This window comes from Aulonocara stuartgranti (genome assembly GCF_965226115.1).
Source record: "Aulonocara stuartgranti genome assembly, chromosome: 5".
Classification (NCBI taxonomy): Eukaryota; Metazoa; Chordata; class Actinopteri; order Cichliformes; family Cichlidae; genus Aulonocara; species Aulonocara stuartgranti.
In genome coordinates this window covers 27,853,348-27,872,872 of record NC_138943.1, presented here as the reverse complement: position 1 = coordinate 27,872,872, position 19,525 = coordinate 27,853,348, and the positions used below count along the sequence as shown (strand labels likewise).

The 19,525-nt window shown below is 40.4% G+C and overlaps 1 protein-coding gene across 2 annotated transcripts in view; it reads left to right on the top strand.

Annotated features, from left to right (window-relative positions):
* Positions 1-609: 609 nt before the first annotated feature.
* Positions 610-19,525, top strand: part of ptpra (protein tyrosine phosphatase receptor type A) — a 31,186-nt gene continuing 12,270 nt past the window's right edge. The window contains exons 1-4 of one of the 2 annotated variants that reach the window (XM_082533984.1): positions 610-1,147; positions 14,037-14,082; positions 14,314-14,390; positions 14,475-14,876. In XM_082533984.1, coding sequence (XP_082390110.1) covers positions 14,315-14,390; positions 14,475-14,876 — 478 coding nt within the window. In that variant the 5' untranslated portion in view covers positions 610-1,147; positions 14,037-14,082; position 14,314. Of the gene's footprint in view, positions 1,148-14,036; positions 14,083-14,308; positions 14,391-14,474; positions 14,877-19,525 lie in introns of both variants that reach the window. The other variant, XM_082533983.1, reaches the window with a different exon arrangement.

Sequence of the window (19,525 nt, the reverse complement as noted above, 5' to 3'; positions counted from 1 at the left end):
ATGATCATTCCGACTGTTGTAGACAGAAAATGAACTATTTACCCTTTATATGTTACTACTAGTTATTTATTAGTTTCAAAGTGGCTCAATAAATTATATTTAAAAAATTGTTACCAGTAAAATAAAAATATAATTTAAAATGTATATTATTTTAGTTAGAAAATCAGTTCTCTACCTACTTATCCCTACTAAACCAAGATGTAATACTGAAAACGTCATTAGAAAGGGTAAAAATGTAATAACCTCAGCAAAATAACTTGACTAATAATGAAAGGATAAAAATAATAATAATTTTGCTTATAGGCAAAAGACTATCGCTGGATATATTACTGAATAAAATAGTCTTTAATTATTTGTTAAAAATAAATTACATGGCTTTCAACAAATTACCTTTTCCTCTATTAAACATGTGGGCCCAACCATCAAACTGACGTCACATTTCTGTAATATTGCCCCTGGAGAGTTGCCTCTATATTGCCTCTTTAAAGAATAATCTGATAATTCCCTTTGAAATGTATGTAGATTGGAAAAATGAAGTGGTCTATCATCAATCAGAACAGGTCTCTGGCCCTCAATGCTGTGTTAAGTAGCACTGATGGGGGCCGCTGCAGTGTGGAAGGTGTAAAGTGGATCTGGGCCAGCAGGTGTCGCTGCGGGCTACAGAGAAACACAGCGGAGAAGAGACGGGGCCAGGCCTGGGAATTCGTTCCCCGCTTCCCATTCTTCCTATGCAGACAGACACACAACATGGCGGACTAGAATAGTCGGCCGACGCGCCCGGATACAGCGGATAAACCCTGGGATTTAACATCCAAGAAGGCGAAGAAAATACCCTCCGAAGAGACGCTACAGAAGGGCGAAATTCTAATTTTTTTGGAGGGGGCGCTTTCTTTACCCTGGCTTTAGCGGATAAACTGACTGTGAAGTGTTGGCAGTGCGTCCCAGATCGTGCTTCCCTCCTCTGCTATCACCCTGGTCCCCCCCCACCTCCACCCCACTCACACTCTTGGTTCCTGGGGTGTGGAGAAAGGGGCCGGGGTTGAAAACGTGGAAGACAGGATAAATTCCCACTTGGCTTTCATTTTTTCCCCCCTTCTTCTTCTCTCGCCTCCCCCTCCGGTTTCCTTTGGGCTCTACAGGAGTTGTGGTGAGTTTTCTTGTTTTTGTTGCGCAAAGCAGAATCCCACTTGTTACAATGTCGCTCTACGAGCATGTTTCCCGTGTTGTAACATTGTGTCACCCTCAAACGAGCACTTTCCGTCCCCGTCCCCCCCTTCCTCCCGCTTTTTACGTTACATGATGCCGTTATCGATTGGGGGGGGGGCTCGTCCACGGAGCAGCGCGGCGTTTAATGAGTTGTGAGCCTCCCTGTAACGCCTGAACATTTCAGAAGTAGCTCGGAGGCAGGGAGGGAAATTTTGGCGAGAGGGGACTCCGAAGAAAGGAGGGGAGGGGGGAAGCTTTAAGAGAGAGTGCGACAACATTTAAGAAGTTGGTTTTGTTGTGCCAACACAGATGCTGTTGCGCTTACGCTGGAACAAAGAGGGGGTGGAGTGGCGGGGAGAGGGGGTTCCAGGGTTGCCTCACTGGAAAGTACACTTTATTGATCAACGCTTTGTTATTACACGTTCAGAGAGGGAGGGAGTGGAGCTGGCTGGGTGGAGGAGCAAGGGGGGCTTCATGCGACCCACAACAGGAATTAGGTCGCCCTGACGTTAACGTGTATGCTCTGTCACATCACAGCGGCTGCTTTGTGTTTCCTCACCTCTTCAAGATGGGGGTCTCACATGTGTGCTTTCCCAAACTTTTTTCTTTTTTTAATTATTAATAATAGTCCTCTCTCTTTCTAAGCTTTGGGTGTATCCAAGCATACAATTTTAGTCGTGTGGGTGTTGATGGCTTTTTAAAATTATTATTATTTCAATCCTCTACTCAGACTTGAGCAGTGATTCGTGATTCCCAGCTCATCAGAACACGGATCTTGTTGTAAGGGTTCGCTTGTCATTGCCAGTAGTGGGAATTGACATTAAACATCGGTGGCATAACTGCTGCAGCCGAGCTGAGCATCAGCGAAAGAGTGTGAAAGCCTCAAAGTCAGAGCAGAGAGAGGGAGAGGAACATCGTCAGGCTGATCGGACATGGCAGAGACTTCCTTGTCATTTCTGGGAAAAGCCTCTGCTACAGAATGTCAGCCTGAAGCTCCGCTTATAATGCTTGGTTCAGTTCACTGAACTGTGGCACATATCTATACACCATGCTTCACCATGTGTGCCTCCCCACAGCAGGCATTCAGCTTCACTTGAAGCCGTCATGTCATGTTAGGACCATCTCAGTGCACAAAACCTCCCAACTCCTGTGAATCTTCTCTCCGGCTTATCCTGACCTCTGTCTGTCAGGCCTGAACATATTCACCTTTCACCCTGTACCCCATTAAAAAACAAACCAAACCAAAAAACTGTAACATCATATCTGCCTGTCAAACATCACCAGCACCTTGAAAGCCGTATTGTGAAAAGAGGGAAAAAGTTTGCTTTGGCAATGCGGCAGAAAAAGGCAGGGCTGTTAGAATCGTGCTCACTATGCCTGTATATATCTTTGCACCTATTCTAAGGAGAGAGAAAAAAATGAGTTATTTCTGTCTTGTTGGGATGCTGTCAGAGTTTTAGCAGAGGAAGTGGAGTGATCATCCTCGCACCACATTTTTCACGATTGGCCTAGTTACTAAAAATAAAATAAGTATAGCTTGAAATCACTTTGTGGGAACTTTGCGTCGAGTGTCAATGAGTGGGTGTTTAAAATAATGGCCCGTGTGTTGTGAAATTTCACAATTTCAGGGCTCTGACACAATATTATGAGTTTGCTTTTTGGGTGGGGCTGGAGGTATATTTTTGTTTCCACCTGTGGGCCCTGTATGTTTTGCTGAGGAAGAGCACTGTAATTCAGCCTCTCGCGGGATAAACACTGCTCCATTTAGAGGATTATGATGCATTACAGGGGCCTGATTGGAGCTACATGCGATATGTCAATTGGATCTTAATGACATTTATTCCACAATACAGGAAATGAACCTGTGTGATTACTAATGACTGACTAAATATTGTGCCTGGCTAGAAAGGACGCCATCGAACATCCTTCAGCTTTGCCCTGCCTCTCTGCTGAATGGAAATAGTAATTATGTAATATCTTCAAGTTATTTAGTCAAATGTTTCTTTAAAATCTTCTTGATTCCGGCTGACTGGTGTTTCTGGTCGCTCACGCTCATAGCAACGATTAACAGTGGGTGTTTTTGTACATGGAAAAGTACTTTGGATGTGCAAAGAGGTTCTTTTGATTTTTGTAAGCTCACGTGGGTCCACGTCAGTCAGGAGGATCTGGTTGCCACCTTCCTTTTCCACCATAGTGTGTTAAAGCAGTGCTGTTTCTCCCTTTTGGGGGATGTTAGAAATCAACATAAAGGATTACTCTTGGCTGTACTGCAGTACTGTAACTACAGCTACATGAATACCTTTTTTTCCTCATATGGCATATGTGTTATTATAGCCAGTAATTGGGTTTAAAACTTTTTTGTGTGTGATTTCTGTTCATAAAAAGCAAGAATTTGGAGCCATGTTGCACATTTATGTTGTGTTAGGTTTTCACTTTATTTCAAATGAGTGCCTATGATTCACACTGAAGCTATATGTATTAATATTTGCCATCGGCCTGCCAACAAGACTTGTTTTGTCCTGCTCTGGAAGAAGGGGGGGAGTGCTCAGAGAGCCTGTAAGCAAGTGAGTAGTTTTTCAGTGCACCACCTAAAGGTGAAGCTGGACAAAATGGATTTTAAAGAGAAGCCAAGTCATGATGTTGCTTTGAAGTCAAGTCCCCGGTGATTATGTTATTATCTTAGATGGTTTTGTTATCTTTCAGAGGAAAAGGAGGGGACGGCTGCAGTAGGATGACTACTTCAGATATCAGAGCTGTCATTTTGGGTTTCCATTGATAGAGATCCAAAATAACCAAGGGATAGTTGGCAAGTGTTGCTGGGAAATTGAGCAATGCCACCCTGTGCATGTAAACCTGTATATGTGTATTTTTTTGTATAAGCAGTACTTAACCGATCATGGAGATGTTTATTTACTTATATATTGCAAATTAGAGCTTTTTTTTCCTTAAATATTTCCTTTCCTTAAGATTTTTTTCTGGATGTTCCAATAACTGCTTTATGGTTTTGTTGTCATGTGACAAAATTAAATTAAAGAGCTTAAAGGGAATAAATCAATAGGACATAAAATGTATTGAAATTATCCGCAACTTGACCACAGAGTAAAACATCAGTAAAAGTAAATGAGTAATTTCTAATGCAGTAATAGCCTACTCATTGATGGGGGCTGTTTTCTGTATTTACTCCTTTGTATACGTGTGTCTACATTTTACTATCATCAACAGATGGTATCGGCTCAGCAGCAAATGTGGGTAGAGGGGCCTTTAACTTGACACCTGGTTAAGGTCAATTTTATGGGGTGTTATTAAATTCTATACCCCCTATGTTGTATTATAAAGAAAACATGTAAGAATCAAACCTTCAGCTCAAATTTGGCGACCTCAGACATCAGACCAAGCTTGTATAATGACGGAACGCAGCAGGATGTCCTCACAGCAACCCCTACACACACACACACACACACACACACACACACACACACACACACACACACACACACACACAGATGTGTGAGTTGTATATAACTAAGTGGTCACTTAGGAGAACAGGCTCTACTGTATTGTATGATGTTCATTATTTAAGAATGAAAAGTGTGGTCCTGTGGTGTAGTGGTTAACATATTACACATCAGATTCCTGCTTTGAGACTGGGAGGAGATATAAACTAGTGGGATGGGTGTTTTTCATCAGGAAGAACATCTACTGTAAAATCTGCCTATACAAATACGGGACTACAGCTGCCTCTCATTTCTTAATACATAGGACATAAAACAGCTCTAACAAACTTGAAAAGTGAGCGGTCCCCAACCCCCGGGCCTCGGACCGGTACTGGTCCGTGAGTCGTTTGGTACCGGGCCGCGAGAGTTGAGGCTCAGGTGTGAAATGTATGGTTTTCAGGGTTTTTATCAGTTTTCAGCTTTATTTTGTTACCATTTTTATCATTAACTCGGTTTTCCTGGGTCTTTTCACGTGTGTTATGAATAAATCTCTTTTTTTCGGTACCGGTACTAGTTTTATTTTGTTGTATTTATCCGCGACACCTTAAAGGCCAGTCCGTGAAAATATTGTCGGGCATAAACCAGTCCGTGTTGCAAAAAAGGTTGGGGACCGCTGTTTGGTGTGACCACCTTTAATTCTTCAATAAAACTTTGGCACTTATGTTGTTGGTACAAAACAATTTAATGCCTAACAGACTGATTTTTTTTTGGGGGGGGCGGACCAGCTGTTAATAAGCGTATCAGTAAGTGTATGAGTTCTTGGTAATGTGTAGCACAACACTGGTCGTCCCTTGAGTTACGTGCCTTTTATATGCTTGAATGATTCATAGGTCGGTATGACTGTTACAGCCCCAAGTAACTGTACTTTTCTTTTTTATTACTCCTGTTAATTAGTTATAAAATCAGCTTACATCCTTCACTGCTTTATATATGATATGAGTGTTGGCACCAACAACTACAAAGATAAATGTTTTCTGCCTCCCAACAGCTGCACAGGAGCAATAAAATATAGTCTAAAGCTGTTTAAAAATAGGTTTTAAATACAGAGATTTATTATCTTTTAAAACAGTTAGGTAAGCAAGACTAACAGTGTGAAGTTCTCATTCAGTGCCAACTTTTGGGGCTTGATGGTTTTTATATACCGGTACGTAGTGCAGTGCCCAAAAAAAAAAAAATCTGATTTCATGCCTGCTTCAGATGCATGCTGGATCTACAAATCGGTTTTGGTGTTTAAGTTTCAAAGGGCAGAAGTGAATCGAGTTTCATTGTGGCCCTTGAGCTGTCCATTTGGCCCTGCACCACTCTTCAAGGTCACAGTGGCTTTTGTGGGGAGACCATGCTTTGCGCCTCCACATCCTCTCTGTGTCCAATGTGGGAAAGCTTGAGAGGCCCCTGGCATGCTCTGTGAGAAACCCCACAACGAATTAGACACAGAGCAGAGCTTCACTGACTCACCACTTTCACTCATTGAAACAAGTTAGTTTTCTTGATCCTTCCAGCCTAATGGAACCAAATGATCATTACAGGCTTAATAACAGACACAGCAGTCTCTCTTGCCCTTATGATTAGCCAGAATAGTAACCCCATGCTTCTCTTCATCTTTTCATCAACTCACCAGCTTGTGAATGAAGCCAACAGGAACACAAACCACACCAGCAGGGAGTAGTATCCCTCAAAAAGGGAAGTCCAGAGGATTGTGGCTGTTGTATGTGGCACTGGGGACATATAATCTGTGGTCTGTTTTAGAGCATGAGTCCTAGCGGCCTTGACTTAGACCTACTTCAGTCTCCCGTGAAGAGAAGCATTCACAGTAGTTCAGTTACCCCAGACCCCCTCCCTCTGAGGACATAGAAACAGTATTAATATGCTATGAATGGAAACAGACAGACAAGCAGTGCAGAAACTTGTGAAGCTGGAAGCCTTGTGAGAAAGCCATGAATGGTGAATTCCCTTGACTCTGCTGCTGGTGTCCTGTCGTTGAGGTCTAGGCTCTGTGTGGTACAGGGGTCAAGCGCTTACCTTTTAAAATATATTGAATCCTAAATACAATTATTTTTAAAAATAATATAAAAGATGAGTGTCTTTTAGTCCTCCAATGCCTTCCATTAATTAGATGGGATTGGAATGTGAGTAGTTATTTTGATATCACTTTCAGCATAGCACCAGTCCCCCTGCTCTCAGTGGCAAAAACAAAGAGTACTAAAAAGTAAAAAAATGTGGTCACACTAGAGCTGATGCTACTGTACTTGATGTCACTAACACAGTCTTTTCCACACACAGAAAAAATCTGCAACTCGCTCCCTGGCATCTGAATCACAACAGTCTTGTCCCGTTAACACATTGATAAAACGAGCAGTCTCGACTGTGGTTTCAGTCACATCTACTTTAGATAAAAGGTGTGATCAGCAACTGCTAGGGATTCTTCTTTTTCTATTCATACATTTATATTCCTGCAGTTGAAAAATATAGTAATAACCTATATGACCCTAAGGTCACATGTAAATACAAAACCATCACTGAAGTCCTCAACCATGAGCAAGAACTTGCCATATCAAATGACTACCTTGCATTGATTTTGGCCTGTGGTTGTCATGGAGATGTAATATTGGACTTCCTTTATATTTTACCTATAAATGCTCCTTTCACTGTGTGAATGAAATTGCATGGCAACAGCCCAGCTCTTTCACAACTGTACGATTGCTCTCTTATTAGGTCTGCCTGCGCTTGACTGTAGACAGAATTGTATGTGTCATTATAAGGCTTTGACTTGCTTGCACAGTTTCTCAGAGTTCAGTATATTATCATTCATATATGTATGTTTAGATAGATAGATAGATAGATCTTCACTGTACTTGTAAATATGAGACTTAAAGAGATTCCAGTGGAAGTGAAGGAAACCTTCATCAAGCCGAATACACATAATAAAGCTGGAGAGACAGACAGCAAAAAACTTTAGGAGTGGCCAAATAACAATGTGATGCATTCTTAATTGAATGAATGCATTTGCCAGCTCAGCAGCACCAAAAGGTCTGAAAGGCCATATAAGATGACTAAAGTGCATGATGACTGAATTATTTCCATTGTTAAAAAAAATAATTTCACAACATCTGACCAAGTCTTGACCAAGCTAAGAGGTGCCTTCATGAATGTAAATACAAAGTGTTTCTAACTAGGTGCAAAAGAAAAAAGACTCAAGAACAGGAAGGCCAGATTAGACTTTGTAGATAAATATCTTAAACAGCTGGCACAGTTCTTCCATCCATCCATTTTCTTCCATTTAAGCATGTATGGCTGGCACTACCGCTACTGTGGTACTACTGTGCGTTGATGATGTGACTGCTGATAGAAGAAGCAGAATGAATTCAGAAGTGTACAGGGTTATGCTCTCTGCTTAGATTAAGCCAGACTGATTGCACAGCACTAGCAAATAGATAGTGACCCAAAACAAAGGAATGAGATATTAAGTGGCCAAATAAGTCACCTGATTACAACCCCAAAGAACATGCTCATCAGTTTTAAATACAAGATATTTTATGTACCGTCATAGCACTGTCCCCTACATTTGCTGGCTGCCATTAAGAATCTATAAGGTTATCTTAAACAACTAAAAGGGTATTGGTTTTTGGTTTCTTCTACCCCCAATTTTTTACTCACAAAATGTGACACCTGCTCTTTGACTGCAATGTCAGCTGTCTGTTCCATAATCACAGAGAAATACTCTGGAGACTTTATTTAATTAGCATTCTCAAAACATCACGGGACATAATTTCAGTAAACACGTTTAGGATATCATGAGAGACTCACTTGCTATCCTTACAAATTAGCCATGACTGCAACTCTGGTATATCCTTAGCATACAGGTTTAGCAACTGGATCAAATTGAACTGTGCATCTGGTTTCATTCAAATCGCCAATCCTTGACACTGAAGACAGAATAATGTAGCCAACAAAGCTATTCTAGCAGACATAGAAGGAACAATGCTAGCAGCAGCAACTTGAAAAGCCATCTTACACAAAAGCTACCATCTTACAAACCTTGATCATGTGTTGATAATAGAAGCAGGGTACTCATATTTATAGCTGTAGCACAGATCTCAGAGGACACTTTTTTTCATGGAGTTTAAAGCTATGTAGAGAAATTTAATTTCTCAGCTAGTTTTATACAAGTCATTCTCTTCTTTTGTGTTATCTGTCAGTGTTAACTGATGAGCACTGGTGGAACTGGAACTAGTGGATTTCAGTTTCCTAACTACAAATTTGTCCATTTCATCAACATTACATCTCTCTCTCTCCAAGGCTAATGTTCTAGCAGCTAACGTTGCGTAAGGAGCGTTGGTGCCAAACGGTTCGTTTGTTCTATGAAATAGTGCTCTGATTGAAGTTCTCAGACCTGAAAGTTTTCATATCGAGTCAATCTAAATTTAATCTGGGCGTGTGCCGGCACACATGGATGCTCAGCATTCTGTGGAGGCCAAAGTTTTTCTGCCCCAGACTCATTTTGTCTCATATGACACATAATTGGAAATGCCTAATGTTGATAAGAAAACATGCAATATTCGACTAGTCAGAGAATAATTAAAAAATGTAGTCCGAGTGGAAAAAGTCAGTTTATTGATACTTTTTTAAAACAAAGTCCTTTTTATCTAAGGATCATTCCAGCCAGTGCAGTTGGTTCTCATAGTTCTTTTATTTCTAAAGCTAAATCAAAAGTATATCTTTTAAAAGAGTAAAAAAAACCATCCCATTATTTAATGGAGTTAAAAAGGAAGAGGGTGTGCTGACACATTTCTGCGTTGTATTTTTATTCCCACCAGTCAATCTATTGATTTTATGTTGCGTGTCATAGTCTTAAGGAAGCTGTGGCGGCTTTCACTTTGCTGTAGGACAGCTCTTCCAAACAGTGGCCACTGTAAAGGGCTAGCTCTAAGTGCTCTGCCTTGTCTGAAAAATACTCACATGGCTGCACAACACAAGCCCAAAGTAAGGCGAGCAGGAACTGCATGACTACCTTTTGCGCTATTCATTCTCTAATAGATGTGTATGTGTATGTACATGTTGCCTCTGCAGGGAATAGTATGATGAAACTGTTGGAAAGATATTTACTGCTGAGCAGCAGGCTGGCTCTAAAGAAGGCAGACTGAGAATTAAAAAATGCTTTGTCAGTCAAATGTGTTTGTGAAATATCAAATCAAATAGGAGTGGTGAGCTGCTGCGTTTTGTTTTAAGCAGGAGCTTGTCACACGTTGTCAGTAATGGTGTTACAGTAAGACGATGTTTATCAGACATTTTGAGACATTAGTGTCTTGTCAAGGCACCACATGACTGACTAATTTAAGCTGCAGTGTCCTCTTTATTAATTCAAGTACACAGCTAATTAATTGAACACTAAAAGCACTTTGGCTCCTGCATCCTCATTTGAGTGTAAATTACAGTGTTTAAGGTAACACATTCCAAAGTAAAGTGTTACCTTAAACTGAAAGTGACGTTGTGGACGTTACTCTTATTTTTAGCGTATGAAAGGAGAAGAACGAGACGCTAAAGTGCAAACTGCATCCAGGACAGAAACAACAGCATTATAGTGTTGACACAACAGCAGCTCTTTGCAAGCATCTGCACTGACGGCATGGTGACACAAATCTAGCAAACAGTCCAGAGTGATGCTAAAGCTGAGTGCATGCCAACCCCAGCCCAGCAGCCAGTCTGGCCTTCAACAGGTAACAAAGGCAGTGAAGATCACTCAGTCTTGTAGTATTATTCCTATTCCTACCTGTACATATATCTACAGTAGAATTACGAGTAGTCTTTTTGCTCTGGTTTTCAACTGCTTTGTGTTTTCAGCATTGTGGTCCAACTTAAACACAAAAATAATTATATTTATCTCCTCTTTAGCATAGGGGTTTGTGTTAATAGGGAGGATTGTAGTCTAAGCCTTATATTCTTAACTAGTAATTATCTAGGCCCTTACCAACTGAACACATTGTGAAATATTTGCATGTGTATAAAGGCCTTAATACAAAAATAACATAATGAGTATTGTAACAAATGATTCATTAACATACTGCATTACTTTTTTAAAAAAAGTAACAAGTAATTTGTAATGCATTACTGTTTTTGAGTAAGGACACCAACCCTGTCCATCACCTAGCGTATCTTTTTAATAAATAGCTCTGCCTGCATAAAATCTAAAAGTGGCACAAATAGAAGCTCTTTCCCAGTGCGTGTTAAATTAATGATGTCTTCTACCAACACATGAGTCTTCTGAGAAGGAATTGCATGCATTTACACCTACACACTGGAACAACTGCTCAAGAGGCTAAAATACATTAAAATGTCACCTTAGGCTATTGTAGTCCTGCAGCTACACTGCCTCTAGATAAAAACCTCTCAGGCACCTGCAGCATCTGTGAAGTGAGGTTAGCAGCAGGACTGGCATATATCACTTACACCAGCACAGTGACACGTCATGCAGCCTCGGTGGATAGCATACAGAAAGCAATGAGTCACGAGTACATTACTAATCTTAGTGCATCTCATCAAATTGATCTGGTAGAACGCTGCTTCACACAGACTGGTATCAATCATCCTGTCTGCTATATTTGAAGGCTCTTTTTTGAGTACTGGAGGAGAACAGGGTAAGGTAGTGTTTATGGGCTTAGGTCAAAGATGTATTAACAGGGAGTTTTGTTTTTCTGACTACTTGACCAGACAGGATATGCTCTTTGAGTTATGAGTGACATAATTTAACATGTGATATAGCTTTTCTTTGGATCGTTTTTTTTCCTGAAAGCAGGCATTTGTTGGCTAAGTAGTTGGTTGAAAGTGAGAAAGGGAGAGCAACAAGTGGATTTGTAGATTAATAGCATCCACATTGACCGCATTACTTGCTTATCATGTCCCATTTTTAACTGTAGCCAGAGTGGTGTGCTCAAACCAGAATGTAAGTACTGCAATGAATGAGCTTAGTTCAAAACAGCAGAATATTGGCAACTGGCTCAATTATAGCTTTTAGAGCCCAATTTATTCTCTGCCCTGTGATGCAATAATCTGTGATTTAAAGCGGTGGTTTGTGTGGTAGCGCTGCAGTGTTTGGCTCTGTTGGCTGGTACAAGTATCTCTGTAAGCACAGGCAGATGGGCTGGATTATTCAAAGGTCAAGACCGTGGGATTAGATTCAGAGATTATCACAGCTCAGTCAGTCTCTGCGATAACGCAGAAGAATGACAGTCGACCCAACCAACCACTCGGCCTCTGCCTTCTTCACATCTGTCTGCATTCTGGCCTTTTATTCACCGTTCACTCAGTATTCAGTTTGAGAACATTTGTAGCAAGAATTAAAGTGTGACACCAATTCAGCATCAATCCTGCTTAGTTTTTGAATGCTCAACTGACTGCACAGAGTCCACTCCACCCTATGATTCAATAACTTGTAGAACCAGCAGTAACAGCTTGATGTAATCATTTTCTGTGTGATGTTATCGGTTTCTCACATTGTTGCGGGGGAGTTTTGGTCCATTCGTCTTTACAGTGTTGCTTCAGTTCATTGAGGTTTGTGAGCTTTTGTTTATGCGCAACTCTTTTAACGTGTAGGCTTTGACTGAGCCATTGCAACACTGATTTTTTTCTTTTTCTGTTATTCTGTCAGAGATTTGCTGCTGTGTTTGGGATCATAGTCCTGTTGCACGGCCCAATTTTGAGTCGGGTAACTTCAAATTTGACTCTAGAATACTTTGTCAAAGTACAGAGGAGTTCTGGCTTAACCTTACAGGTAAAAGAAGTCCAAATGATCACCCCTCCACCACCGGTTTGACACTTGTTATGTGATTTTTACCAAATGTGGCACAGTGCATGATAGCCAAACATCTCAGCTTTTGCTCTCATCTGTCCAAAGGACATTGCTCCAGACATCTTGCAACTTTGCAAGCCTACAATGTTCTTTTTAGCAAGAACCGACTTTCTTCTGGCGACCCTTCCAAACAAGATCATATGTTCGTACAAGTACGCAAACTTTTATGTGCAATGTTACCTCCGCCCGTAGCTTCAGAGATGTAGCGCTGGGTTTTTTGCAGTTTCTCTGCCTGTAATTTTGCACTGCTCAGTCTGGCCTTGGGGTGAATTTGCTGGGACGTCCACTCTTGGGAAGACTGTAGCGTTGTGTTAAAACAACTCTAAATGCGCCAGTCATTTAAACTGCCAAAATCAGCTTTTTTGAAGGTGGTCATGCTTATTGATCCTCAGATAATCAACTTCATCTGATTAGGAATTACTTACTCTCTTTATTCCTATGGAAGCAGTAAGGGTGCACTGAGTTTTTGACAAGACAGAGTGCTGTGAAAGCTTTCTTTTAAACACAACTGTACACAGATCTGAACATGGTATCATTGAAATAAACATACTAATAATACAGTTTTTCAGATATTACAGGTAACCGTGTTTGTCCTCAGTGGAGTAAACTATCCCCGTGTCGAGCTGCAGAAAGTGTTCTGTAAAAACATTTTAACTGCAGCTCTCTTTGAATCATTCATTTAGACAGCTGAGATTTAGCTTCTGATAACAATGAAAATATTTCTTAACTTCAGCTCATGCCCCCGGGGTTTTCGAGCTTGTCCCAGGTGACATCAAGCAAGAGGTGGGTTACTCCCTGGACAGATCACAAGGAGACAGACAACCATTCATGCTCAAATCCACACCTACAACCAATTTGGAATCACCAGTTAACCTAACAGGCATGTCTTTGGACTCTAGAAGGAAGCAGACATGCCCGGTGAAAACCCACACGGGCACATAGAGAGAACACACCAACTTAACACAAAAAGGCCTCAGCTGACGAGCAAACCCAGAACCTTCCTGTGTGACGGGGCAGTGGTAAGCACTGCACTGCTGCTTTATCACTTCATCCCATCAGCTTTACAGCAGCAGCAAAGAGAATGTGAAAGAGTCATTCTCCCCTGTCATTTTGTCATCATAGATTCGATTTTAATGCACTTTTAGTTTGGTAATAAGTTTGTAACATTACCTTCACTTTGCTGAGTTCTCCACTGCTCAGTGCTGCTTCGTATATACAGAGAAAGGGGCTTCAAGCATGAAAAACAGTGAGCACAGGTGAAAAAACTAGCATGTTTGTGAATTACAAAAAAATAGCAATTTAAACAAATAACTAGTTTACGTACGGTTGTTTAACAGCCTTTGCAGAGCAGAGGCAGGATGTCGTGGTGGATGATAGGGGAAGCAGTATTACCAAAACATGTTGCAGTTTTTTAGTTTAAAAGAAGGGAAATGATTGAGGGGAAGGATCTGCTTGTCGTTCTAAACTGTTCTTTTTTTTTTTTTTTTCTTCAGACCAGGCTGTGCGGATGAGTGATTGATGCCAACTACGCTTCTTCAGGTAAACACACACAAGCCCACGTCATCAAAGTTTTTATTTGTTTTTTTTTCTTTGCAAACAAATAGCATGTTGGATTAGGATGGAAGATTATAAAATACATAATGGATTATAGAACAACCAAACCTTTATCTTTTGAAAAAAAAATCAATCATTTTCAGTTTTGTTTTTTCCACTAATAGGATTTTGTCTCGTGTGTGTGTGTGTGTGTGTGTGTGTACTTACGTAGGGCAGAATGGGTGTGTGCGCCCTGCTCCTGCTACTTGGTGTAGCCCTGGGGGGCTCAGCCGAGGATCTTGCCCCTGTCACAGGTATGAGCCATTTCCACATTTAATTCAAATGCCTTTATGTTCTCATTTTTACAGGTTAAAATTACGTACTGTTTTCTTCAACAGGTCCTCCAGATATTACTACCATACCCACAAAGCCATCTACAGCACCCTCCCTCAAGGATGGAGTGCCAGTATCAAACCCTACACACCCACCCACAAAGCTTGCCCAAGCTGTCATTACATCAGCAGCAATCACAACAAAAACCACGATGACAACGACAACGACAACAACAAAAGCAGCAGAAGCAGCAGCTACCACAGACACAAGCCTAGATAGTAATCAGGACACAGAACTCAATAGTTCAACACCCACAGTACAGCTAGCTTCACCTCCTACCCCTCAGGCACCACCAAGCATCAACCTTCCACTTACTCCTAGCATATCGGAAGGAGATGATGAGACCTCAGCCACATCTCCAGAGACTGCAACGACTCCGACAACCACAACAACATCCACCCCTAATAGTGAGTGATGCACACATCATTGTTTTTTTCTCTTCTTGCATATAAACCTTTTAGATTATAGTGAAATAGTTTGAGGATGATGAAAGGAAGATTTCAGATTATTATTTTTTCAGGTAAATTTATGGTAGTTTTTGCCATCGTTCCCATCTCTACTCACACGCACAATGTAGTCAAGGTTAGTGCTGACATCTGAGTACAAGGAGGCCTCCCTAAAAGGTACTCAGATGGGGCAAGAAACACAACATTTCAGATTTCGATTTTACAAGCCTTAAACAAATAAGCTGGTCAGTCAAAATTCCAGACTAGTGGGATTTAAAATCAAGGTTTATATAAGAGCTTTTATAAATATGAATTTTAAGTTCAGAAAAATTTTTTGATGGTGCCCGGTGGTCCCAGATCACACGTGATTGATACATTGTCGTAGCCAACAGAGAAAAATGGTGAAAATGACAAAAAAAACCTCTCGTGTTATAATAAATAAATTATAGTTAGGTCCATCAGTGACACAGTTGGCATGTTTGTTTGTTTGTTTTGTTTTGGGGTTGTTGTTTTTTCATTGCCACAGGATTTTAAATCAAACAATCAAAATTGGATTGTAGTGGCTGTCTTCCACAGTGTGCCTTTCCTGCTCCCCCACCTCACCCCAACTGGTCACAGCAGTTGGCTGCCCCTCCCTGAGGCTGGTTCCTCCAGCTATAAGGGAGTTTTTCCTTCCCACTGTTGTCAAGATCTTGCTCATAGGGGTCTGTTAGGGTTTCTCGCTATTATTGTAGGAGCTATGCCTTATAGTATAAAGCACCTTGGGGTGCTTGTTGGGCACTATATACGGTAAATACAATTCAAAACTGCTGTTTAGGAATTACAGATCTTTTTATACAAGAACTGAATGTGGTCCAGAGAGATGTCAGTGCAAGTGAAGGAGACCTCTGTTGATCATTTCTACAATCAAGAGAGGACTTGAATGGAAAAACAGAGGGTTTACAACAAGGTGCAAACACCTGATTACACTCAAGAACAACAAGGCTAGATTAGACATCTAAAAGAGCCTGCACAGTGCTGGAAAAATCTCTGGACACATGAAACCAAGTTTAATTTGTACCATTTGTACTCATTATCCATTTGCTTCAGAGTGCAAATGGATAATGAGCCAAAGCATTCTGTGAAAGTAACCCAAGGGTTTCTCAAGGCAAAGAAAAGGGATATTCTTCAATGGCCAAATCAGTTAGCTGATCTCAAGCCAGCAGAGCAAGCTTTTCAGTTACTGAAGACAAAACTGAATGCAGAAAGACCCACAAACAAGCAGCAACTGGAGGTGGCTGCTGTAAAGGCCCAGCAGAGTAGTTAAAGGGAGGGAACACTGAATGTTGTGACGTCCTGTGGGTTCCAGACAGACAGTTACTGACTTATTTCAGTAATTGTAATAAGTTATGGCAAAAGATTTTCAATTCATATTTATTTAATTTTATTTATTTATCACCAAATCCCAACAACAGTCACCTCAAGGCACCTTATATTGACCCTACAATAATACAGAAAACACATTAAGTATTAAAATCAGTCCTTGTGAAAATGATTGTAATTCCTAAACAATGAATCCAATATTTTTGTCAAACCTCTTAAATTACAAATGAAACTGCTCTTGAGTCATTTCTCATATTATCCAAACACTGTATATAAATAAAATAATCCAGTTAGATTGCATCAAGACTCCATCTACATCTGAATCTCTTATCTCTGAAAGTGTAGCTATAAAACATAGTATGTAACATATATATTATAAAAAATATTTTAAAACTTTCGCAGCCCTGAAAGAAGAAAAATTAGAACTCGTCTGACCAGTGATGAGAGCCTCCCAACCACAGCTGTCTGTGGAGTAAAGCTGTGTTTAAGAAGTTAATAATTTCACCTTCACTGCAGATGTTCAGTCTTAAGAGAAGTGTAGGAAATTATTAAATTCTAAAAGTTCATACCTTAGTAAATATGTCACTTCTGATTAGATTTTATTCTCTCGATCAGTTTGGCTTTATCTGTTACTAAGCAGAAACCATATCAGCTGATCATCATGTGACGACTGTGTAATCTGCGTTATACTTTAAAACCTTATTCAAACTGTTTGGGTAAGATCAGAGAGCTCTTCTGCTCCATGATGGTGTTATGGAGGTCCATGCGAGTGTGTCCCTTCTGAATAAATTGCCTCTTGGTGCTTTCATGCCTGTAGTTAGAGCCTTCTGCCTGGCATCAGATTGTCTACGACACATTTTTATTCTTATGTATGAACAGATCCTGCCTGAAGCAGAGTAAAAGAAGACAAAAGAGGATAAGGGAATTTGGATATGACCAGACAGCGACACTAGATTAGAACAGCTCCATGAATAAATGAAGATCATGGATTACTTATAAACACAGTGTCAAGGTGTTTTTTTCCTTTAGCTGTGCTCTATTTGTGCAAAAAAGCAGAAGCTGAAAACAGCAAGCAAGTGCGCTTTCTGGTCAAGAGTCAATCTTTAATATTTTAGATGGTTGAACATTTTTCTGCTTTTAGACTCCATTGTCGCAGTGCTGGAAATATCCTGACGTGACATACCTGCATTTGACCACTCATCCACGCATTCACTGCCAAAAACTTTTACATAATAACAAAGTTTTCTTCTTCAGAATCTTAGAGATTTATTAGAACCTTTATTGTGTTAAATAAACAGCATGTTTGTTCAGCTTCAGACTGAAACCTGGGAGATTTCTGGTGTTAGCTTCGTGTCTGTGCGCTGAAAATCCTGCTAATACCCCTGCAAGTGAAACACGAGACCACCAACCTTTTCTTTCACATTAATTATTCATATTACGAAATTACAGAGAAGTATAACAGTCACTGTCGAACGTCACTGGTTGATTTGGAAGATCATTATAATGGTGTAATAATAGCAGGTTGGATTGTATTTATTTTTTCCAGAATATGAAGTGTAGTATTAGACTATGAATTAAGTCTATTGCACGTATTTGGTATTTACCTATGAAGAGTCTAAAATTATAGATATGTAACTTGCAACATTCAGTCATCCATAAAACATGTGATGACATTACACACGAGTCGAATGCTGAACGCTGGCAAAGATTGCATCAAAGAGAAGTAAAGTTCACCACAAGGAGAAACATGCAATAAAAAGAATCATCTACATAAAGCAAACATCAGAAGCCCGGAGAAAAGCGCTTACTTCACTACAAAAGAAGCTTTTTGTATGTTATAACTTCGGTCTTCGGCACGGCAACAAAATTGACCAACAATAGCATAACCAAGAGTAGCCCACAGACCCCGATGGCGCCACACAGTTACAAGATGTTTAATCTAAAACCAGGCTTGGATGCATTAAACTGTCAGTAGCAACATGATCGTTGTGTCCTGTTGGCTTCTTGTTCATTGAGTTTATTTTTCCATCTAGCTATCACTTACAGTTAGAATTAGAAGGTGCTCTGTGTATTTAAAAAAGTCTTTTATTACCTCCTAATTTTGCAAAACTGCCTGCTAGAAGGGTAGAAGGGTGCTAGAAGGGTAATGGGAGTGCTTTCCAATTTACTTGAAAATCTCTACTTTAGCATAAAATTGTTAGATTCATAAATGAATAACAAAATGTCTGCTTCTTTTAATTTCACTCCTACCAGTCTCTGAAATAAAAATGGAATAATGAAAGCATCCGCTGACCATTTTTTAATTTAATTGATTTTTTTGGTACAACAACACATACCTGATGTGTTTGTAGATGTTCCAATAGGGGTTCCAATACACATCAAGCTACCTTAAGTCCTGGTCAATGTAAATGTGGCTACACAGCACTGTAGGGCATGTCTGACATAATCATCATGGGTTCACAGGTGTTATGTAATTGCTCTATTGTCTATCTCTGGCCGTCTGTGAGCTTTGTGTGGAAAGTTGCAAGCAGTTGTAAATGGCATTAGATCCGTCAAGGCTGTGTCAGTTCCACATGATACTCACAGCCTGTTGTGCTCTTGTTCTGTTCAATGTAGACATTGTCCGAAGGGGAACACTGAAAAGTCCTGGGAATTGTGCGAGGAATAAGCAACACAACTGGGCGTCGTTCCAAAATACTTCTCCCAGAAAGTGTGTACAGAGCTAGAAGTCAAATGATGCATTCTTTGCAGCATAGTTTGTCTGCAATGTTGAGAACTTTCTTGAATTTAGCCCGCAGAAGAGCTGACGTTGTCTTTCCATTGTGATCACCACAGTGCAGGTTTCTAGAAAATCCTCTCCTTTTGTTTGGCCCTAACGTGTCTTACTGCCGAGTCATCGACACACAAACGGCAGCCATTATTTGCACACCAAACGACCCTTGTTGTTAGGGCAAATCTCATGTCTTTTGTTCCAACTGTGGCAGTGAAAGGTCACCAGAAGACCACAGGGTCTTCAAATAGTAACTTTTGCACATGGTGGTGACGTATACAAAATGTCAAGTAACAGCCCAGTAACATCACGAAGAACAGGTAACTTGGCAATGTGACTGCAATCCTTTCCTGCTAGTCACGAACATCACAGCAGGATAGAGGCTTGTAGAGACTTGATATGTAAAAAGTGCTTAAAATTTGCTCTTAATAATTCAGATTGAATTCACAGCAAACCTCTTTAAAGTTTCAGTGTTTTA